This window comes from Camelina sativa, chromosome 15, assembly GCF_000633955.1.
Source record: "Camelina sativa cultivar DH55 chromosome 15, Cs, whole genome shotgun sequence".
NCBI classification, from domain to species: domain Eukaryota; kingdom Viridiplantae; phylum Streptophyta; class Magnoliopsida; order Brassicales; family Brassicaceae; genus Camelina; species Camelina sativa.
In genome coordinates, this window is record NC_025699.1 from 28,126,114 (window position 1) to 28,149,522 (window position 23,409).

General features: G+C 36.9%; 4 protein-coding genes and 1 pseudogene across 4 annotated transcripts; 3 read left to right on the plus strand and 2 right to left on the minus strand.

Moving 5' to 3' along the window:
• Positions 661–1,188, plus strand: LOC104748872 (G-type lectin S-receptor-like serine/threonine-protein kinase At2g19130). Its single transcript, XM_010470453.1, has one exon. The coding sequence runs from the start codon at positions 661–663 to the stop codon at positions 1,186–1,188; it is 528 nt and encodes a 175-aa protein (XP_010468755.1).
• LOC104747760 lies at positions 4,215–6,734 on the plus strand. Its single transcript, XM_010469449.2, has 8 exons — positions 4,215–4,898; positions 5,035–5,134; positions 5,343–5,408; positions 5,574–5,702; positions 5,831–5,866; positions 5,960–6,079; positions 6,227–6,396; positions 6,507–6,734. Exons 1-8 carry the CDS (start codon positions 4,723–4,725, stop codon positions 6,529–6,531), a joined length of 822 nt encoding a protein of 273 aa, XP_010467751.1. The 5' UTR covers positions 4,215–4,722; the 3' UTR covers positions 6,532–6,734.
• LOC104748873 (THO complex subunit 6-like) lies at positions 6,829–9,367 on the minus strand. Its single transcript, XM_010470454.2, has 8 exons — positions 8,921–9,367; positions 8,774–8,850; positions 8,644–8,689; positions 8,516–8,568; positions 8,119–8,219; positions 7,828–7,938; positions 7,468–7,584; positions 6,829–7,225 (listed from the first exon to the last, which is right to left on the minus strand). Exons 1-8 carry the CDS (start codon positions 9,250–9,252, stop codon positions 7,136–7,138), a joined length of 927 nt encoding a protein of 308 aa, XP_010468756.1. The 5' UTR covers positions 9,253–9,367; the 3' UTR covers positions 6,829–7,135.
• LOC104748874 (UPF0725 protein At4g11700-like) lies at positions 11,513–12,145 on the minus strand. The gene is made up of 2 exons (XM_019236840.1): positions 12,026–12,145; positions 11,513–11,911 (listed from the first exon to the last, which is right to left on the minus strand). Exons 1-2 carry the CDS (start codon positions 12,140–12,142, stop codon positions 11,513–11,515), a joined length of 516 nt encoding a protein of 171 aa, XP_019092385.1. The 5' UTR covers positions 12,143–12,145.
• Positions 21,399–23,096, plus strand: LOC104747761 (annotated as a pseudogene).

The following is a 23,409-nucleotide window of genomic DNA, read 5'->3' on the forward strand; positions in this document are numbered from 1 at the left end:
TCATATCTTATTCATCTCGACTGGACATCTCCTCTCATGATGCTTTACAACATTTTTGGCTTCTTTAGCGTATTTGGAAGACCAGAAACAACACAATCTTTAACAATTACAGAGAAAGTGTTTTTAAAACTGTTTTACAAGATCAAGCTGAAACACAAGAATGGATTAATATTATGATGAACAAGACAAACTTTCTAATCCCCGAACACATTGGTGGACAGCTCCTTCCCAATCTTCGGTGAAATGCAACTTTGATGTAGCTTTTGATACGATTAATCTTCAGGCAACTGGTGGCTGGATAATTTGAAACCATAACACCCCTTGTTTGGGGTTCAACATTTTTAGGTCATGCTGGAACTCCACTTAAAGTAGAAACAAAAGCCTTGCTAGTTAATTTGAAAAAATCATGGATTAAAGGATACACAACTGTCCTTTCCGAAGGAGACTGAGAATCTTATCAAAATTGTCAATATGTTTTCAGAAGAGAAGAGCTCTAACAAACCTGACTCAAGATATTCAGCATGTTAGAAATACTGAGTTACAAACTTACAATGCTCTCCTTGAGACGTCAACCAGTTAGATTCACAGTTCTGTCCCACAGTTGCTGACTTCGGGTTGGCTAAACTCGTGGGACGAGATTTTAGCAGGGTTTTGACGACAATGAGAGGTACAAGAGGCTATCTTGCACCAGAATGGATCTCGGGAGTTGCGATAACAGCGAAAGCCGATGTTTACAGCTACGGGATGATGCTATTCGGGCTTGTTTCCGGGAGGAGAAACACGGAGCAATCAGAGAACGAGAATGTGAGATTCTTTCCGAGTTGGGCAGCGACTATACTTACCAAAGATGGAGACATCATGTCGCTGCTTGACCCTAGACTAGAGGGTCATGATGTCGTGGATACAGATGAGCTCACGAGAGCTTGTAGAGTGGCGTGTTGGTGCATACAAGACGAAGAGAGTCATAGGCCAGCGATGAGCCAAGTTGTTCAGATTCTTGAAGGTGTCTTGGAAGTGAATGTGCCGCCTTTTCCAAGATCAATTCAAGCTTTAGTCGATACAGATGAAGCTGTGGTCTTCTTTACCGAGTCATCGTCTTCGTCAAGTCATAATTCTTCACAGAAACACAGCCATTCGTCTTCTTCTACTTCTTCCAAGAAAACGACCAACGAGAACTCTTCCGCTTAGCTAAAAATATGTAAAATCATGTTTATCATCAATGTGTAAGTTAATATAGTGATATTAGTTGTTGTAGTAACATAGCAAGAAAATCTCTGATTTTTCTTCTATTGTATAATTATTAGTATTTTATTTGGTAAAAGTAAATTTTGTGTAAAGTTTGAGGGCTAAACCGGGAAATCCAAAAACCCAAAGAGGCTATTCGAGAGACGTGGGTGGTTGTGGGTGATGGGTTTTGGAGTAAGATGTACGGAAGATGGGAGAAATGAGTACAGCTGTCGAGTCGTGAGTGGATTAAATATAAGCTTGGTTTTTAAAAAAAAATTGAGGAAAATGTGGAAAATGAGGGAAAAATATAAAATACAAAGCGGAACTTTATGAAAGAGATTCTTATTTAGTAACATTTATTTTTTCTAATTTGAGGACCCAAGAAATTATCCACACCTATTTGTTTTTGTCTCTTCTCTACCAACACGCCCACGAAGAACCGACGTTGAAAAAGAGAACCCTTACTCTCACTACTCCAAAAAAAAACCTACTCCTCGCTACTCCTTCTGCTCAAGGAAGGGTCGCTCGCTGAAGAAAATCTCCGTTCTCCGCTCTTCGGTTTTTTTCTATTTTTTTTTTGTTTTTGTATAAACCTATCTTCAACAAATCCGCTCCTATCTTCAACAACAACAAATCAGCTCCGGCGGCTTTAGGTATGGAAATGCATTTCCACCCTAAAGGTATCTTCAGCAAATCGATGGCAGGAGGTAACACTAAATCTCTCTCAATCAATTTCTACAAAAGATGAACCACTCTTGACCTAAGTTTTTGTTGAAACAGAGATGAAGCTTACGAAGCTTGTGCCCATGATTCTCTATGAGTCTCGACAATTGATTGATCTTATGGGGACTCATCTCGACAAAATGCGTTCTGAGGTTAACTAAGAATCTTCTCTGCTCATCTCTGCACTTTTCACTCTGTCATTACTATCACCCTATATGCATTAAACCTTAATCCTACTCCAGTAGTTCCTTTTGTGTATCTAATTAAGCAATCTTTTAGCTGCTTTCAAGTGTTTAGAGGTTAGCTTCTTAAGATATCGATACAAATATATAAGATATAGAAAACATCAAATCTGGTCGTCACACAAATTTAGCAGCTTCTTAGCATAGCATATTTGAGATAAAAGGATTCTTTCATCGTTTTTCTCAATTTCCATTCATAGAAGAATGGTGCAACTCGCTAAACATATTTCTTGTCTTGTGATGTCAATTCATTCTGGATGATCTTTGCAGGTCAAGAGCTTGGTTGATCCTTGTCATGATAAACTGCAAGATGATCTCGACAAAATGCTTTTTGAGGTTTACAAACTCGTCTCTGCTCATCTGTTTTTCACTCTGTCATTACATCATCCTATATGCATTAAACCTTTGAGTAGTTTTTTTTGTGTATCTAATTAAGCACTCTTTTAGCTGCTTTCAAGTGTTTAGAGGTTAGCTCCTTTAAGATATCGATACAAATAAGATGTAGAAAACATCAAATCTGGTCGTCACCCAATTTTAGCAGCTTCTTAGCATAGCATATTTGAGATATATAGAATGATTCTTTCATTGTGTTTCTCAATTTCCATATTCCTAGAAGAATGATGCAACTCGCTAGACACATATTTCTTGTCTTTTGATGTCAATTCATTCTGGATGATCTTTGCAGGTCAAGAGCTTGGTTGATCCTTGTCATGGTGAACTGCAAGATGATCTCGACAAAATGCTTTTTAAGGTTTACAAAGTCGTCTCTGCTCATCTGTTTTTCACTCTGCATATATTACACTCACATGTTACTAAACCTCAATGCTTATTGTTTTTCACACAATTTTAGCAGCTTCTTAGCATAGCATATTTGAGATAAAGGATTATTTCATTGTTTTTCACACAATTTTAGCAGCTTCTTAGGATAGCATATTTGAGATAAAGGATTCTTTCATCGTTTTTCTCAATTTCCATTCCTAGAAGAATGATGCAACTCGCTAGACATATTTCAGTTTCAAATCTGGTCGTCACACAAATTTAGCAGCTTCTTAGCATAGCATATTTGAGATAAAAGGATTCTTTCATTGTGTTTCTCAATTTCCATTCCTAGAAGAATGATGCAACTCGCTAGATACATATTTCTTGTCTTGTGATGTCAATTCATTCGGGATGATCTTTGCAGGTCAATAGCTTGGTTGATCCTTGTCATGATGAACTGCAAGATGATCTCGATAAGGGCTTTAACCACCAAGCCACTGGTATGCCGAGGGGGGGAACGACGGTCAAGGAACCGGAACCGGAACCGTAGACAGAATTCTTTTATCCCTCCTGTACCAACACCAGCGACCCGGAACCGTAGACAGAATCCTGTTATCCCTGTACCACCACCACCAACACCAACTCAGGCACAACTGGATGATCCTGAATTTTCAGATGATAATGAACCTTTCATTTTTGGGGATGATGACGGTGGACGACAAGTTTTGATAGCTCATAGGTCTTCGGTGTTAAAGCTTTTACCAAAAGCTCTTAAAAAGCATCTAGATACATATAAGTCAGTCCCTGTCCCTAAAACTCTTGCAAAAAAAATCCTAGGTAATGAGAGATTTCGCCTAATGGAGAGAAAGATAAACTTAGACGACACTCTGATGCTTGTAGATTCTAAAGGGAAACTTTTCTTCTTTTGGCCTACTTTACCACTACCTCCTGAGCTTGTCCGTGAGAATGAAACCATGTCGTATTCTGGAAAAATAAGGGATCAAGATGATCATCCCTTATGTTGGGATTACAGCACTTGTGATTTGGTGAGTATTGCAGCTGTCATATGAATGAGTATGAACCGTTGAGTCAACTGTATTTATGTGCAAATGCTGATAAGGACAGCTACAAGGAGAGAGTAGTTGAAGATCCTTATACTTCTGAGAGAAAAGTTCATAGTTGTTATCCCTGTTCAGTCAATGAAGCTCTAAAATTTGTTAAGAATTGTAAAGGTCTATCTAAAGCCAGTGAGATGGAGATGGATGTAGACAAATTTAACTGCAGGGTAGACCTCTTAGAGAGGGTGAAGTGTTATTTGGCATCAAGGATGTCTTTAGATATCCTACTTTAGAGGATGCTTTGAGACGCTTAGGGACAAATCCTGTGATTGCTACTTTAATTTGTTTTGAGGATTGGAAGAACCAGGAATCTACGAAGCGTTTTTCGGTGCTTCTAAAGTTCCTGTTTATCTTGGGGTTCACGAAGTAGTGATGCTTGATTGTATCAGGATAGAAGGGAAGACAGTGATCAGATGTAAAGCCTCGAATGGAGATATAGCTAACGGAGGTTACGTTTATGTTTCCCCAGAGGTTATGTTCATCGAAGTTGGGGGCGCGAGAAAGAAAGGTGGGGAGTTTAGTTGTCGAAAACACCCACAACATCTGCTCGTCAGGAGACGGAATCCCAAAAAACAGAGAACAACAAGTTTAAAGTCGACTTCGGAAGGAGACAGGGATCATCTTCTTCTAGGGGTTCTGGTCAGATTTGTGGGATGCAGAGATCTTATTCTAGTGGTTCTGGTCAGATTTGTGGGATGCAGGGATCTTCTTCTAGTGGTTCTGGTCAGATTTGTGGGATGCAGGGATCTACTTCTACTGATCTTCTCAGCCAAGTAAAAAACCAGGAAGGAGACTGGACTCCTCATAGTTCTTCTGTTTCTTCCTATAGGTCTCTCCTCTCTTCCATATTTCAAACTATTTGAGCTCAAAATCAGGATCATGTCACTACTTTCTGAATTGGTTTGTGAGATTTTGCAGTTTGGTTAACTCTCGACTCTCGTTTTCCTCTCTCTTTGGTTGTTTAGTCGAGAGAGTGCTTCTCAACAAGCGGAGAATGATACTGCAATGGATCTGATTGCAATCTCCCATATGGCAAAGATGTGCAGTCGCACAAAGGAGGCTGAGGTTAGTAGTATTGAAATCATGATTGTAGGTCCTTATCCTGCTAACCCGTGAAAACTGTAATTATTGTGATTTAATCTCAATTTCTAATACTAAAGAAGTGTGTGTTCGGCAATTTACAAGGTGTTTTTTTCTTTTTGACTGATGTAAACATTTCATTTGAATGTGCATGATTGATTTCGCTTCCCTTCTCTTTTGTTTCACCATACAGTTTAGGGAAGCAATCAGGTTGCAATTTGATTCCCATCAAGCCATGTACAACCTTGAAACTGTTCTGGTCAGTCATTCTTATTAGCAATCCTTTCACAAGTGTTTTACTCTTCCACAAGTGTTTCACATTGTAGTTCCAATCTAGTTAATTGACCACTTTTACGTGCAGCACTATAATTTCAATCCAATTAATTGACCAGTGTGGATGCTTCTCTGTTTAACACATTTACAGCATGGATTAGCCGAAGACACGCTTAGAATAGGGGTTTCAGGGAACGGCAAAGACATGCCTCCCAGTGAGTTACACAGCGAATCTGCCATCTACACTGCTGCAGCTCATTCGTTGAAGCCAAGTTATTCGGTAAGTTTATTTGTCTCCATTTTGTGCTGGTATCAAAGATCCTTTTGAGTCATATTGCTATTAAATAAGACTGAGTGCCAGAACTGGATTCATTGTTAATTTCAAGGCTAATCATTTTCCTGGTCCAGGTTTGCCGCAATGCTGTGAGGCTCGTTCGTTCCATGGTACCTTTTGATGACTCATCACTTCACGCACTTACGTTGACTTAGTTTTGTGGGAAAATGACCAAAGAGTTAAAATTTAATTTATGTTGGCAGCTACCTCTACCGCATCTTAAAGTTGGATATCTAACGGCACCACCATTGGGCAACTCACTCGCTCCTCACAGTGATTGGAAACGCACGGAGTTTGAACTCAATCACGAGAGGCTTCTACAGGTACTCTCTCAATTTGAGTTGCCTCAATCACCGAAAAAGTTTTACTTCTCAACCTAAAGAGAATGTTGAATCATGAGGTTATGCTAAAAGATGTACAGTACCGTGTTTCTAGAGAAATTTAATTTTTTTCCTCTTGGCGTCGTGTAGGTACTGAAACCTGAACCAAGTGAAACGGGGAGAAACATGTCAGGAAAGTCAGAGGCATTGAAAGTGAACATTACAGAGATCGTATCAGTGACCCCTTGTGCTGATCTCACTCTAGTCTACCCCCTGGTGCCGGTCTCTGCATTCATACCATTCATGGCCCAGTTTTCTTGGTAAGCCCCCCCCTACATACATAACCAGTTAATTAACAGGATAAGCTTTTAGAGATTCGTGCCCGTTCAATAAAACCAAAGTTTAATGAAAACTTGAATTGCATAAACAGGTTGCAGATTCATGGGAGGCGTTAGATGCATGGCTCCATGCGATTCGTTTGGTCTACACAATTTATGCGGGAGGGAAGAGTGATGTTTTAGCCGGTATTCTCACCGCTTAATGATTAACTTCACACTTTTTTTCAGACTTATACAAAGACTTCTTTATCACACAGTCTTTGTATAAGCCAGGGTCTTGATATTTTGCTGCCATAAATTCTCATTTTGAAACATTTTTCTTTCGGGAAAGTTACAATTAATGCTTTTTGTTGAAAAAGCAAAAAAAAAGTTATGGACTTTCGTTAATTGTTATGGGTTTGTAAAAATTGTTTTCCCCCAAAATTTAACTTTTTAAGGTAATACAATATATATAGCTTGTATACATACAATAATATACTGGCGCCACAACGTTAGTATAAGGCAGTCTAAGTGAATTTCTCCCTCTGCTTCTTTCTCAATTTGAACAAACCAATTACATTGAACCAAACAACTGCTACCATAGTCAAATCAAACCGAACTGAACCAAAAGACCGCCTCCCCATTCCTCAACCTTCTGAACATATGTGAAACGGGATCTTGAACTCTTTTTCAGAAGCAGGAACCTAAGTATTGAGCCAAAACCGAGAAATGGTAAGGAGTTTTACAATGAGCTGCTACGGAATGTGCAGAGATGACTTCCAAATTGAGAGATGACATCAACAAGACCTCCATAACCTCCCACAGCAACTACCTGCAGATACAAAAGCATTGGATTAACGGTTACACATCGAGTGTCTACTCCAAAAGAGTTAACAAATTCACATAACATTACATATATCATATATCGACCTTTTAAAGTGATAAGCAAACACATGTAAAGAGAACTAACTAACATGGCGTTATCTCTGGATATATCATATATCGACCTTTTACAGTGATAAGCAAACACATGCATATTGTAAAAGGGGAGAAAAGAAGGAATTGGAAACATACCCCTGCTGGATGCATGGAAATGGAAAATACTGAACAAGGAGCACAGTGAATTTGAGAAAGCAAAGCTCCATTTAAGTCAAAACGCCTTAGAAGTGGCTCTGCTCCTACAGTCAAAATCTGATAATGCGATACTTGTTAGACAAAGACATAGAAAAAGATGTCCAACTTTGTCAAAGGAATTAAAACTGTGTCGACCTCTATTTCTAGATTAGAAAAGACGGTAATTTTTCTTTATCAATTTAGTTAAAGAGAGATGATTCATAGAGATACTACATAGACCTAATAAGCCTTTATAAACAAATAACACCTACGGCCTCTCCGACTTTAAATTACACCGCTATCTAATCTTGTTGTGCTTACTTGCTTTTCATCAAACATCACATCCTGTACATGTGCAGGGATGGATATCGTTGATACGCATTCTGAGGCAGGAAGATTCCATAAAGCTAAACTTTTACCCTGTCCACAAACCTGAAATGCCAGTAGAAATAACAGTAAATGCCCAGTCTTTAAACTTCAAACTGATTCACCAGGAAAAAGAAACTATATTCTTAGGTTAGTGGAGCCGTGGAGGCAACAACCCCTTTTGAAAAATAGCACGCTGCAACAATTCATTTGCTTAATGTGATTATTCATTTGCTTAATTCTTACCAACCAGCTTTCACTTCCATCGAGGGCAATAGAACTAATGTGAAGGCCGGACTTTTTATCCTGGGAACCAATTACTCTAATGCATTTCCCGGTTTTGCAATCTGGTTGACAAAACAAAAGAAAGCCTTGAGTGTACAAAGCTTAGTCTAGACAAGTAAAGTATACCACATGTACCGTAACCTAAAACTAAACGTAGTGATGTAACCACCAAGAATGTTTTGTAACCACCAAATGAACATCATCGAGTTTTAAGAAGCAGTCAACAAAAATGAGGAGCATTATATCTGAAGTACCAACACGAGGACTAAATGATTTTGAAAGTTCTATAACCACAGATGATCCAAACATAATACTACTAGAAACTACAGCATTATAAAGAGGAACGTGAGAAATATACCCCAGATTCTTGCAGTCCCATCCTCTGAACCCGTCAATATCTGGATCAAGAGACTTAGTATGATCAGACAAAAATGCCAAATGGTTGTGGATTAATCAAAGGGACTCAATCAAAGGGACATGACTCACTTGTGTTGTGGATTAGTCAATTCAATCAATGGCTTCGCATGATTCTCTGTATATCATAAGAAAAGAACCACCAAGCTCTTAGTTTGATCTTTCATATCCAAAAACCACATAGAATAAATGGTGTACACACCTTCCAAATGAAGTGATGCTTCTGATTCAGCAAATTCTTTCCATCTCCATCCTCGAACTCTACCATCATCACCACAACTACACAAATCCAGATCGAAATTTTCAAAATTACAATTTCAAAGAACCAACAAAGAAGGGTTTAGTTTACCTGAGGAGCAAAGCATCTTCGTCTTCACCGTAGAACTTGACATCATAAGCAGGGCCATCGTGTGCCCTAACCACTCTCTCAGGTTCAGCCACCATAACATCCTGACCTTTCGAGTAGCCAAAACTCGCCGATTGAGAAACAAGCGAGTTCAGAGAATGAAAAGCTAAGGTTCCATCGCTGGAAGCAACGACAAAGGCGTCCGGATTAGGGATTCTCGCCGGAACAGGAGGAGCCCAGGCGGTTCTGAATACTGTACGCGTCTGTATCTCTCGCTCCTTCAGTATTGCTTCTCTATACTCATCTTCATTCCAATTTGTAGCGTCTCCGTACATTTTCCTCTGTTTCTACTTCCGGTGATACTCTTCTTCTTGCAGAACGCCGGCGATAACACCACCAGTGGTTTGGTGAAGGTAGAGGAGGGATTTCTAAACCGGCCGATTTAGTAATTCTAATGATCATATACTCTTTTAGTCCCTTAATTATTTTTGTATTTAACATTTTGTCTGCTAGTTTTCTCAGGGTGCAACTAACTCCTCTTGTCTTTGATGACCAACCTTGCGACGCAATCAGAAGTCTCCTGAAACAGCTCTGTTCGGTTTCAACATGTCTTGTTCACTGGTTGCTAAGCGGGCCTCTCTCCATGGGCATCCTCTGGATCCTACTCTCTTTGGTTGTCCAAAAGCACCCAGAACTGCAATGCAAAGGGGCATTCAAAGAGGTTAAGAGGATATGATTTATCAACTCATACAGGATGCGCCACATCTTTGGCATGACCTGTCCGAAACACTGTGATTGTCTGCTAATCGGCTTTTCGAAGCCACATATCCTGTTATGGCCTACCACAGGAAGTGCTTGATTTTCTTCAGTGTGCTCGGCTCCACCACCTCGCCAGTGATTTGGATAGCAATGGCCAACGCATGCCCTGATTTGACCGTATACTATCCAGTGAACCATGTCTATCCAGCAAGTTAATCCAGAAGCTAAAGATTTAACGAAAGTTGCGGATAACATAAATTTCGCCTGCACTTACTCGGACTGCACGACACTTGGTTACGGGTCTTCTTGCAATAGTCTTGATGCAAATGCGAACGCTTCGTATACGTTTAACATGTACTTCCAAGAGAAGAACCAGGATGAGAGTGCTTGTGTATTCCAAGATATGGCCACCATTACCACACAAAATATATATCAGGATTCAGGGACAATGCAATTTTCCCTATTCAGATTGTTGCTTCCCAAGCTTCTTCTTCTTCGTCTTCTCCTTCTTTGGTTTTGTTGATCGCCGGAGTTTGGTTTCTCTTAATAGGGCTGATGTGTTGAGGTTTTAGTTTAGTGAGGTTTTCTTTATATATATGGAAACTATTTTTTTTGTGGTGAAATTTATTTCCAGATATGAATATGTTTGCATTGCAAAAGAGGAAAATCATTGAGTTTGGAATATGAAGACTAGCATGTATATTTGATCAATCATAAAAAAACAGGACTCGCAAACGGCAATATTGCTTCTTTATCACAAGGGAGTTCGAGTAACGATTCTGTTAATTTATACTACTTGTAGTCACTATATTGTTTATTTTTATAGTTTTTCAAAACGAAAATATGTTTCCCTCAAAAATTAAAGACGCTCTTCTCTTTCAGTATATTATTATTACTTGGATTTTTTAACTTGGGATCGATCATCGACAAGGAGGTTTCGTCTCTATGCACGGCGAATCCGTTGTAATGATGACGTTTTGGAATGAATGACAAGTCGAAGATTAAGCTACTGAAAGGGTAGAAGGAAGAAGACAGATATACTAAAATTGCCTTCTGAAAGCAAGAAGAATGCTTCCAAATCCTTTCCTTCGTTAAGTAGATAAGCAGAGCAACAATCTTAAAAAGTCCACACAACACAAAAAGCAATCGGAACACACCAAATAACTTAGTTGACCAATCTCAAGCAGAACAACACACTTAGTTAAAATCTACAAAAAGTTGCACAAAAACAAATCCACATAACAATCCTCAAGCACCAAATAACTTAGTCAACGGGTTCATTATTGGGATCCACAAATTCAAAAGGATCAAATATTGTGCAGACGACAAGCCAGCTTCCATGGTTTGAGAGCGCTGAGTACAAGCCCACCAATGTCCGTTGAAACCATCCATCATGTCTGATTGTCATGTGGAATCTCTTTGTCCTCCGAGCCATGCACAGTNTCTCTTACGTCTTGCTCTTCAGGCCACAATCCATACCATTTGGCTGGAGCGTAACCGTCGACGACATGGAGGCAATCCTAGTACAACAGCTCAGCACATTAAGTTTCTCGACCGCTTGATTCGAAACAAACTTCTTGCCTTGCAGCAGCAGCATACCACGAAGTTTGCAGATGGGCTTCAGATCTGGCTCGCTTCTCATCCCTAGTCTGATATTTCTCAATACATTTACACTTTTTTGAATAACGTTTCGAACAAGGCTGCATCTATTGTAAAAAGAACTTTTTTTGGTTTGAATATATTTTTACATTCATTCAAAAAAAAAAAAAAAGAAGCTAGCGTTCATGGTTTGAGAGTTATGAGTACAACCCCACCAATGTCCGTTGAAACCATCCATCATGTCTGATTGTCCTGTGGAATCTCTATGTCCTCCGAGCCATGCACAGCTGTCTTCTGGGATTCCCCGTTCCCTAATAATCTGATGCTGTGAGTGCGACCCACGAGTCTAAAGACTTCCGTATGGTCATCCAAGATTCTTCTGACAACAGCAACACGATCAACATCGTCGCCAGCCCGAGCCTTGCATGAGTCTGTGTACCTAATGTAGAAAATAGCATCATAGGCGCCAAGTCCCTCGGTAATGGGCAACACATGTTCTCGTGGAGTTTCCATAGCCACTCTAAGAATCTTCAAATTGGCCATACCAAATTTGCTATGGGTCCTATTAGTTGTGGCAACTGCGAGTTCCAAATACAGACGAATCCAGTCATTTTTCTTCACCTCTGATTTTTTCAGCTGCCCAAAACGAAAAAAAAAAAAAAAAACTAAAATAAATATGTTTGTTGGTTGACCATAAATAAGCGGAAAAGAAAAACTCTCAGAAGCTGCGAGTGTGGTCTTTGGATTTACCACGTAAAACCGGTCTGAAGTATCATCTTGGAAAGGATTCACTGGCGGCAAGTCAGGTAAGAAATCTGAGAGAAGCTTTATATCTGAGACGCTTCCACCCCATCTGTTGCCATTCATGGGTTCCCCTATACAAAACAAAGATAGATTTTTAACTCGAGATTATTGTTGTTGGTCATGTACACTAGTTAGTTTACATACATATAATTTACCTAGAGGTCCAGCCATAGTGCACGTCAAAAGGAGCCTGTTATATTTTTTTTCATTAACTTGAATCTCAAAAGTTTGAAGTGGCGAATCACTGGTCTCCCGTGGATCCTTGACATCAAAGGTTATGCGGTATTGGCAAGCAGCACAACCCGTGGACATGATGTATTTATATATAGTACTGACCTTCAAGTCTTTCCCCTAAAATAGTAAACTTGATTGATATATTACCACGAGACGAGATTAAATCCAACAGATATATATATCCTCAAGAAAAGAAAGATCGTTACTAGTGTATATAATTTACCTGGAGAATATTGTAACGATGAAGACCCAACTTAGCGTAAAGTTGGAGTATGAAAGCTTTAAAACTGTGGTACGGATTAGCACGGTAGATTAACGGCATGCCACGGAAGATTCGGTAGTCCTAATTGTACGTACGTAAGACCCGTTTTGTTATTGAGAAAAAATTAGGAAGCAATTTGACAAACCAACAAGTAGGTATATAGAAAGAATGAATACGTACATCGAACTTCCGCTGTATTGGGACATCGTTAAAGTTCCGAACCACAAGCTCCTTCTTTACCTTCTCCTCCATCAAGACCTTCTCCTTTACCTTCTCGTCCATCAAGACCTTTACCTTCTTCATCAAGACCTTTCCCTTCTTCATCTTCATCAAGAACTTCTTCTTTCCCCTCTTCATATTCTGAATGGACGGATGTAATTAAAATAATTGTCATTAGCAAGCAAATATTAGTCAAAGAAGCGATAATTGAGAGAAAAAAAACAAGTAGATTACGTCGCAGTTCTTCTGAATTTCCATAACCTCGGATCGGACCCGGGTATCTCACGCTTAACCTTCTTCTTCTCCCTTTCCTGTAAGCGAGCGCGGGATGGATGGATGGATGCGATTTAGGTTTTCTCTCTACTCCACTCCACGCCTTTTATACCTCACTTCTGGGCTTTAATTGGGCCTTCGACTGAACTCAGGAAAAAAAAACATGAAAGCATGAAGACGTTCTGGTGCTACAAGGCTGTGTTGTAGGACTCTGGAAGATGTTTACGCGTCTTGGAGGAGTCATGGATATTGGATGACGTGGTAATACTTTTGAAGGCTTGTTAATTAGAGGACAAGATATTATCATATTGACTAGAAGATTTGGACTTATCCTTGTTTAGGAAAGTAGGTCATAGGAGGGTTCCTATATATTGTGTTATTAGGCCAAACATGTTGTTGGGGCCGTTCAAGAAGAATTTTAGAGAACTAAGCGAGAAAGCTTTTAGGGTTCTTAGGGATTTTGGTTAGATTAAGAATTGGTCAGTGGCAAGTCGTGTTGACTGTGTGTAAATCTGATTAAACATATCTTGTAAGATTGTTTAAGTGATTCTTAATAAGAAAAGAAGTTCTTTTCAATATTGGCTGCATCTTCGTTTTTACAATTGGTATCAGAGCAGTCAACCGACGAGAGCTCTATACTCGCTACAGGTTGAGATCTTGGGATAATGATGCAGTCGGGTAATGAGTTGATGATGCTTCAAAGGGCTGTGATCTTGGATGAACAAAGCTATGGTCGTTGGAAGGTCCGCATGGTTCAGTTGATCCGTAATCTTGGTGAGGATGCTTGGACGGCTGTCGAAGAAGGCTGGGAGCCTCCATATGAGAAAACCGAAGCTGGTGACAATATCACTAAACCTAAGGCACGCTGGACAGTGGAAGAAAAAAACTTGTCTAAATACAATGCTAGGGCTCTTAATGTTATCTTTGGTGCTATTGATGATGATGACTTTAAGCTTGTTCAAGGTTGTGAGTCAGCTAAAGAAGCTTGGGATATTCTGCAGAAGACTCATGAAGGAAACTCAAGTGTCAAAAGAACAAGATTGGATCAGCTTGCTTCTCAATTTGAAGTCCTAAGGATGGATCCAGAAGAGACAATCTCTCAGTTCAGTGCTAAAATGAGTTCTATTGCCAATGAAGCTAAGAATCTTGGTAAAACATACAAGAATACCAAGTTGGTTAAAAAATTAATTAGGTGTCTGCCATCTAAGTATGCAGCACACAAAGCTGTCATGAGAGTCTCTGGAAACACTGATACTTTGAGATTTGAAGATCTGGTTGGTATGTTGAAGTCAGAAGAGATGGAGGTTGCTGAAGAACAGAGAATTCATGACAAAGGGATTGCATTCAAGGTAGATGACACAAACGACCAGCTGAAAGAGATAAAAGATAACATGTCCTTGATGGCAAGAAACTTTGGAAAAGCTCTCAAGCGTGTTGAAAAAGGACAGGGACGAGAATTAGCATGTTGGAATCGAAGTGCTACAGGGAGGTCTTGTTCTACGCCAAATGTATCTGAGAAAGAAAAAGCTAATCGGAGAAAAGAGATTCAATGTCTTGAATGTGGTGGTGTTTGTCATTACAAACTTGAGTGTCCAATGGTTAAGTNACAGATATATATATCCTCAAGAAAAGAAAGATCGTTACTAGTGTATATAATTTACCTGGAGAATATTGTAACGATGAAGACCCAACTTAGCGTAAAGTTGGAGTATGAAAGCTTTAAAACTGTGGTACGGATTAGCACGGTAGATTAACGGCATGCCACGGAAGATTCGGTAGTCCTAATTGTACGTACGTAAGACCCGTTTTGTTATTGAGAAAAAATTAGGAAGCAATTTGACAAACCAACAAGTAGGTATATAGAAAGAATGAATACGTACATCGAACTTCCGCTGTATTGGGACATCGTTAAAGTTCCGAACCACAAGCTCCTTCTTTACCTTCTCCTCCATCAAGACCTTCTCCTTTACCTTCTCGTCCATCAAGACCTTTACCTTCTTCATCAAGACCTTTCCCTTCTTCATCTTCATCAAGAACTTCTTCTTTCCCCTCTTCATATTCTGAATGGACGGATGTAATTAAAATAATTGTCATTAGCAAGCAAATATTAGTCAAAGAAGCGATAATTGAGAGAAAAAAAACAAGTAGATTACGTCGCAGTTCTTCTGAATTTCCATAACCTCGGATCGGACCCGGGTATCTCACGCTTAACCTTCTTCTTCTCCCTTTCCTGTAAGCGAGCGCGGGATGGATGGATGGATGCGATTTAGGTTTTCTCTCTACTCCACTCCACGCCTTTTATACCTCACTTCTGGGCTTTAATTGGGCCTTCGACTGAACTCAGGAAAAAAAAACATGAAAGCATGAAGACGTTCTGGTGCTACAAGGCTGTGTTGTAGGACTCTGGAAGATGTTTACGCGTCTTGGAGGAGTCATGGATATTGGATGACGTGGTAATACTTTTGAAGGCTTGTTAATTAGAGGACAAGATATTATCATATTGACTAGAAGATTTGGACTTATCCTTGTTTAGGAAAGTAGGTCATAGGAGGGTTCCTATATATTGTGTTATTAGGCCAAACATGTTGTTGGGNGATCAAGGAGCTTTGGATGGCAAGAAAGTGTTTTATTGATCCCTTTCATTTTTCTAGAGTCTGGGTGGCTAAAAAGGATTTGTACAATAAAAATTTCGAGAATGATGAGACAAAGTATGATCAAGGTTGCAAAGAGTCTGAGGAAATCAACCTATGCTGCAATCTCTCGAAGATAATCACTGAAGAAGATGTTGGAGTTGAACCTGAGGTTCTACAGAAGCATGTTGCAGAACCACCTGTACAAGAAAAAGTCACAACTGAATCAACAAGATCCAATAGTAATGATTGGAATGATGAATCATCAGGAGTCTTAGCTATATCTAAACAGTTGCAAGGTCATAAGAATCAGTCTGCTGCAGTTGCATTTGTTGAGCAAACCGTTCGTCATGTTCAGCTGAATTCTCAAGGAGTGCTACAACATTTTTTTGTTTCACAGGTTGAATCTAAGAACATTATAAAAGCTCTTGAGGATTATTTTTGGTACAAGGCATGATAGGAAGCTTGTTGTGTCTCCCTGCATATATGTCTTCATCCTTGNAAGAAGAATTTTAGAGAACTAAGCGAGAAAGCTTTTAGGGTTCTTAGGGATTTTGGTTAGATTAAGAATTGGTCAGTGGCAAGTCGTGTTGACTGTGTGTAAATCTGATTAAACATATCTTGTAAGATTGTTTAAGTGATTCTTAATAAGAAAAGAAGTTCTTTTCAATATTGGCTGCATCTTTGTTTTTACAAAACATGCATTTCTTTGACATTTTATCTCGGTTTGAGGAACCCACTTAAGTTAGGGGATGTGTTGGAGGAACCCACTTAAGTATTTTAATTGATTTTGTCTATTTGGTGGATTTTTTTTATATATAATATATATTTGGATTAGATTTTAGTACAACAACACGTCGACAAAGACATTACGGTGAGCTTGCAAGCGGAGAAGATATATCGTGAACTCCTTGGCCTTACCAATGGTTTTGAAAGCTGCCTTGGAGCTCGGTGTTGATCGATCGAGACAATTGCTGCTTTAGGTGATGATGTGTGGCTCTCCCCTTCCGAGATAACAATAAATCTCCCTGTCAAGCTTACCAATCCAGAGGGGACAGTTATATTAAACCCAGGGCCGGCTCAAACTTTTCTTGCACCTTGTGCCAAATTTTTTTTTTTCTCCTAATTTACAGGTCTTATTTTTAGATTTTCAATATTTTGGGGTTTTTTTGTCAAAATATGAAACATTGAAGAGCCTAAAAACCTTATAATTTTTTCCAAAATATTGTGACATGGTGCAAATGCACTTTGTGCACTGGGTCATCGCCGGCACTGATTAAACCGGATGCTGCGTTTCCTTGCTAGTCACTCCATCTTAAAGTATCGTATTGTTGAGAGCGGAGAGATCCTATACGCTGCTGAACCGGTTTGCAAGTTTTTCTTGAAGGACAATTCATGACGGGTCCGGTTCTCTCTTTTCTATGTTTATGCTTCTACAAAGCCAAGTCCGGTTCTCACTTTCAAGCTCCTCACCTGCAGATTTTCGACTTCATGGAGTGATAACTTGTCTCTCATCACTGATGCGACACTGAGCTCTGTCACGCTATTCTTAATGCGCTATCGTTTTCAGGCCACTGTCCACACCATATGGAGGGAACGAAATGGTAGGCAACACGGGGACACCCCGACATCAAGCTCCTCAACTTCTCAAAACACTTGACAGAAACATAAGAGACAGACTGCTAAGCATCAACACTCAAAGAAAAGTCAAATATGCAACTGCCATGGCAGAGTGGTTATCATCAAGATATTTTGCAGATTAATATTTTTCATGTACTAATGCTTAGATGAATTTTTTAAACTCACATTTTCATCACCGCTGATATAAAACGTTATTTTTCGAATAAATTTTACATTTTATTCAAAAAAAAAAAAACAGCCAAGTCCAATTTAAGACTTGGTAAGTATACCGTATACGATACTGGCATAATATAGCTGAAACCCACTTATATTATAAACTAGGTAGTAACCCGTGCTACAGCACGGGACAAAATATTTTTATAAACGTTATTTTTATGTAAATTGAAAAAAAAAGCCTAGTCGTGTTTACTTTGGAACGGAATATACGTCCTATCCTGTCCTGTCATGTCCCCTCACGTCTCAACCCATCTCCTATTGTTCCGTTTCATCTCATCTCATCTCATCCAGTCTCGTCTCGTATCCATCAGAATTTTTTGTGTGATGTTCTTTCTCTTTAAAATAATTACTCGGTAGACAATTTTACTAAACAATTTGGGTAAGAAATTTAGACGGGATAGCAGAGTTCTCCGTTGAATATATTTTATTTAGATAGTTGAAATTATCCAAAATTATAATTTTCAAAAATATAATTATTTTCAAAATTAGCAAAACTTTCAAAGTGCCCATTCCAAAATGGTTAATTACCTGTCACATAGTCAATCCTTACCTAAATTAGTGAAAACTATATACCTATATTTTCCGATTTGTACTTTTATCTAAAATTTATGTCTCTCTTTTCCTAAAAAAATTAATCAAAATATTGTTTTTCATTATTCGAATTACCCGTTACAGTTTACTTATACTATTTCAATATATGTACTTAATTAGTAAATTAAATTACTTAAAAACATTGATAAAATATTTTTAGGTTGTTAAATTTTAATTGTATAATATTAATATTTTCCATAAAAATTAGGTTGCCACTCTTTTATGGTGTTTTGTTAATATTTTGGTGTATATGTAGAATACTCCAATCCGTACCGAAAATAAATATGATCATCATCTTCATCAGCTGGAATATATACATATTTTGCAATCCATCCATAATAATCAAGCACAAACCATGTTTGTTAAAAATGTTAAAGTAATTTTGTTACGGGATGTTAAATCTCGTCCCATCCCATCCGTTTCCGTCCTGTCCTTATCCATCCCGTTAGAAATTTTATGTCCTATAACCATTTCCTTTTAAATAATTACTTATATTAATTTATTAATAAATTTTGACTAAAAAATTTAGACAAAATACATGTATTCTCAATTTGAATGTTTAATATATATATATATATATACAATTCCATTTGGGCTGAAATTTTTGTTTTTAAATATGGTTTAGAAGAATTTTATTTTAAGTTGTGAAAATTATTGACCATGGATCCATACGTACATGCGAGATTATATTTATAAATTTATTTATTTGGTATAATATTTATAATACAAACTTATATTAATTTATGAATGTTTTAGTCTAATAATCTTCTCGCCATAAGCTTTGGATTGACATGATAGAGAATCTGGATCAAATGTCAACCAAATTAGCGATCGTTAAAAACTTGAATTATCAAATAAAATAAAAAGCCGCAAAAAAATTAAAACTTCCTGAACCAAATGATCTTAATAAAATTGGCAAACATGTCAAACATGTCCGCTAAGTCTTCCCCACAATGAGTTTAAAATATATTGACCCGCAAAAAATCCAATCTAAGAAATCCATTGTAAAAAATAGTATATTTTCATCCATCCCGCTTGAATACATGAGATTCGCTTGTAACCCATATAAATTTCAATAAATCATTTTCCGAATTTAGAAAATATTTAAAGGCTTAAACTTAATTTATATTAAACTATTAATAATAACTTAATTAATATTCATAAAATAACTAAAAATTATATTAATATGGGCGTTGTAGCATATGTACGTTATTTTTTTCTATAAATTAAAAAAAGTAAACTTAGACGTATTTACTTTGGATTGGGAAATTCGTTCCATATCGTCACATCCCCTCACGTTCTAACTCATCCTCTCTTGTCCTGTTTTATCCCGTTTCATCTCATCTCGTCTCATCCCGTCTTGTCTCGTCTCGTCCCGTATCCATCAGATTTTTTTTTTGTCTAATGTTTGTTCTCTTTAAATAATTTTTTTGTTAAACAATGTTTATTAAAATAAATTGGGTAAAAATTTTAGACGGCATANGGCATACCAGAGTTCTCTGTTGATTTTTTATTTTTTAGTTAGTTGAAATTATCCAAAAATATAAGTTTTCAAAAACCATATAATTTTTTTTAAAAATACCAAAATTTTCAAAGTTGTCGTTCCATAGTGGTTAATTATCTGCAAAATCAATTCTTATCCAAATTAGTGAAAACTTGACATTTGAATTTATCTACCTACATCATTTTATTTCTTAATTTTCTCTAAAATTAATATCTTTTTTTTTTCTAAATAATCGTTCAATATATTGTTTTTCGTTATTCAAATTACCCGTTTCATTTTACATATATTTTTCTCGTCTTAGTACCATAAATAGACTGGAATTTTTCTCAAATTTTAATTCTTGTTTTTTGTAATTAATTAGTATATTAAATTACTTCAAAAATACTGGTAAAACATATATTCAATCAAATAATAAACTATTTTAGGTCGTAAATTTTAAATTGCATAAAATAAAAAATTTCCATAGAAATTAGTTGGCCACTATTTTAGGATGTTGTCGATATTTGGTGTATATGTAACATACCACAGCCCATACCGAAAATAAACATGATCATCATCTTCAACATTTGGAAAATATACAATTTTTTTTTGCAATCCTCATACTAATCAAGCACAGCCTGTGTTTGTTGAAAATGTTAGAGGATGTTAAATCTCGTCCAGTCTCATCCCATTCCGTCTCGTCCCAATCCATCACATTAGAAATTTGATGTCCTATAAGCATTCTCTTTTAAATAATTACCTATATAATAATTTTATTGATAAATTTTGGCTAAGAAATTTAGACAAAATACATTTATTCTCCATTTGAATGTTTAATTTATATAGTTAGTATAAATTATAATTTTTAAGAACTCTCAAAATATTTTCAAAAATACTCAAAATTGTCAAAGTATTCGTCTCAAAGTAGTTCTTTACATGTCATTTACTAAAGTTTTTTTAAAATCATTTTAGTACATTGTTTTCTATTATACAAATTACCAATTTCTGTCTTACATCCACTATTTCTCATCGTAATAGCGTAAATAGACTGAAATTTTAAGCATAATTTAATTTACATGTTCTGATATGAAATTATGTACATAAACAGTAATATATTTCTGATGATATTAAGAGTATATTTATATTAAAAAATTAATTTTATGACTAAAGATTTCCATTCCATCTTTTGATTCAATTTCACTTAAAATTATTTAATGTGTTTTTGGATCTTTGGTTAATAAATAAAGTTACATTTAATATTAAAATCCAAGTGATAGATATTCTCCAAACAAATAACTTTTTGAATGAAAGTGTGATCCAATTTTTTTTTTGGCCATACTTTTAGGGCGTCAATATTTTGGTATATACGTAGAACACCAATTTGTATATACTCTCTCTCTCTCTCTCTCTCTCTCTCTCTCTCTCTCTCTCTCTCTCTCTCTCTCTCTCTCTATATATATATATATAAAGGATCCGCGTGTTTAAACGTGAAACCGGGTCAAATTGGTGGGTAAAAAGGATCCGCGTGTTTATCCGAATTAAAACAGACAAATTGACGTAATTACCCTTAATGATTTCTTTTTATTTTGTTATAACTCCAATGGTATACCCTTGTAATTTCTTACAAAATGAAGGTTTAGTCCATAAACTGTGTTTCAAAATAATAGTAGGGATGTGTATTGTTCAATCTTCAATGATATTTTGTCTCTCAGGACACATCTTAAGGGTGTGATACTAGAAGGAAAAGATGCATTCAGCTCTGCCCATAGCATGGAATGCTTTGAATACATCCGCTCAGACAAAAAATTTGGTGAGTTGTTTAACCGAACAAGGTCAGAAACTTCATGGGTCTATGGTCATGAAGAAGGTTCTAAAAGTTTACAAAGGGTTTGAAGATGTAAACACGTTGGTTGATGTGGGAGGAGGACTTGGCACCATAATAAGTTTAATTACGTCAAACTATCCTCATTTTAGAGGCATCAATTTCGACCTTGCTCCAGTTTTAGCTCGTGCTCCTTTATTTTTTTTTTTTGTCGGCAACTTTCATTGATTAAGCCCATAATGGGCAATATTACAAGGTGAAAAAAAAACGGAGCCCAACAAATTAAAGCCCAATAATAAATCTAATAGTTTAATATACAGTAAAACACAAATAGGTTTAGAACGGGACATGTAGAGATAATTTAGGATGTTGGGGTGGACAAAGAACGACGGAGTCACACCGCCTTCCAATGGCTGAGTCTCCGATCAGATCCAAAAATTCCGATTGTAGAATCATCTTTTTCGCTACAGGGATCCAACGATCTTTAGCTTTTTGCTCCGAATATCACCACTATCCTTCTGCATCTTCCTCCAAGTGATAAAAAAAACAAAAGCCCCATGAATCTTCAGATTTGTGAAGCACCGGAAAACGGAAGATGGCTAGATTTCAGATTAGTCGCAAAACTTTGCTCTCCTAAACTGTTCTTCACCCTCCACAAAATTCCTCCCATCACGATTCTCAAACTTAAAAAGAAACCATCATACAAAGCCAATTACAGCAATTAATAAAGGTATGATGATTTACTCTCTTCTTGCTTGGAATCGAGCAATCTGTTGATCTGAGACCTCTGAATCACCACTCAGCTTTGACCTTCTTAACATGAAAGAGATCTACATAGCTCTGCAAAAGGAACAGAAAACACAAAAAACTTAGCCATAAGGCTAAGAAGAACTCGCATCTAAGCGAGATATTGAAGCCGGACTTAGCCGGAAAGAAAAGCCGACAACAAAAGTCGATGAAATATTATACAACAGCTTCTTCTCTCTGAAAATTTTGAGAGAGAGAAGAGAGAGAAAGCTTTTTATCGGTAGCTCGTGCTCTTTTTATTTCTGGTAGAAAATGAATTTGACAAATTTAGTAACTTTATTTTTTAATTTAAAGTTCTGGTTTCGATATCATATATATATGAACCATTAATTACTATTTTAACGTAAATCAATTTTAGGTGTGGAACATTCCGTTGAAGATATGTTTGTAGAAGTTCCAAAGGGCGATTCGATCTTTTTCAAAGTAAGTTTTACATACACATCATGTGGATTATATAACCATTTTGTTTTAATCTTTAACAAATATATAATTTCAAAGTCAAACCTAATTATACGAGACTTTTTTTTTTCTTTTTGTAAACTAAAACCAGTGGATACTACATGATTGGGCAGACGAAGATTGTATAAAAATTCTAAAAAAAATGCTGGAAGAGTCTTCCAATGAAAGTGAGAGTGATCATATTAGACATGGTTGTGTCAGTAGAACCAACGAGTGATGATATTTCGTCAAACATTATGTTCGACATCGATGCATTCATGCTAACACAAACATCAGGTGGTCAAGAGAGAACTCTTTCTCAGTTTGAAGATTTAGCTTCACGTTCTGGTTTTACTCGTTGTGAGGTCATTTGTGTTGCGTATTCATATTCAGTTAATTGAATTTTACAAATAAATTTGAAGTTTGTGGAATTGTACACATGCATGTGGAGAGTATAAAAGCTAAATAAAAGGATATTTAATTTCTTGTCGTTATCAATATCTTTTATAACTGAATATTAAAAATAAAAGATATTGTTTTTAAAAATCTGCCACATAGGATTTGTTTTATATTAAAAATAAGAAAGAATTACTCAAATGTTATCCAAAAGTTGGTTTATTACTCAAATCTATAAATCTTTTAAAAATTACTAGAATATTTAGTGCCCTGGGTGTAATTACAATTTACCCCTTGGGTTTTGTTTTCCGAATTTGA

Excerpts from the sequence above, each read along its gene's own strand:
- LOC104748874 (XM_019236840.1), bottom strand. The coding sequence starts at position 12,142 with ATGAATGGCAACAGATGGGGTGGAAGCGTCTCAGATATAAAGCTTCTC. Across the intron at positions 11,912-12,025 it reads CTTCAGACCGGTTTTACGTG|CTGAAAAAATCAGAGGTGAA; the intron begins GTAAATCCAAAG and ends CGTTTTGGGCAG.
- LOC104747760 (XM_010469449.2), top strand. The coding sequence starts at position 4,723 with ATGCAGAGATCTTATTCTAGTGGTTCTGGTCAGATTTGTGGGATGCAG. Across the intron at positions 4,899-5,034 it reads TCTTCTGTTTCTTCCTATAG|TCGAGAGAGTGCTTCTCAAC; the intron begins GTCTCTCCTCTC and ends TTGGTTGTTTAG. Across the intron at positions 5,703-5,830 it reads CGTTGAAGCCAAGTTATTCG|GTTTGCCGCAATGCTGTGAG; the intron begins GTAAGTTTATTT and ends TTCCTGGTCCAG.
- LOC104748872 (XM_010470453.1), top strand. The coding sequence starts at position 661 with ATGAGAGGTACAAGAGGCTATCTTGCACCAGAATGGATCTCGGGAGTT.
- LOC104748873 (XM_010470454.2), bottom strand. The coding sequence starts at position 9,252 with ATGTACGGAGACGCTACAAATTGGAATGAAGATGAGTATAGAGAAGCA. Across the intron at positions 8,851-8,920 it reads GAAGATGCTTTGCTCCTCAG|TTGTGGTGATGATGGTAGAG; the intron begins GTAAACTAAACC and ends GGATTTGTGTAG. Across the intron at positions 7,939-8,118 it reads ATGGAAGTGAAAGCTGGTTG|GTTTGTGGACAGGGTAAAAG; the intron begins GTAAGAATTAAG and ends CTGGCATTTCAG.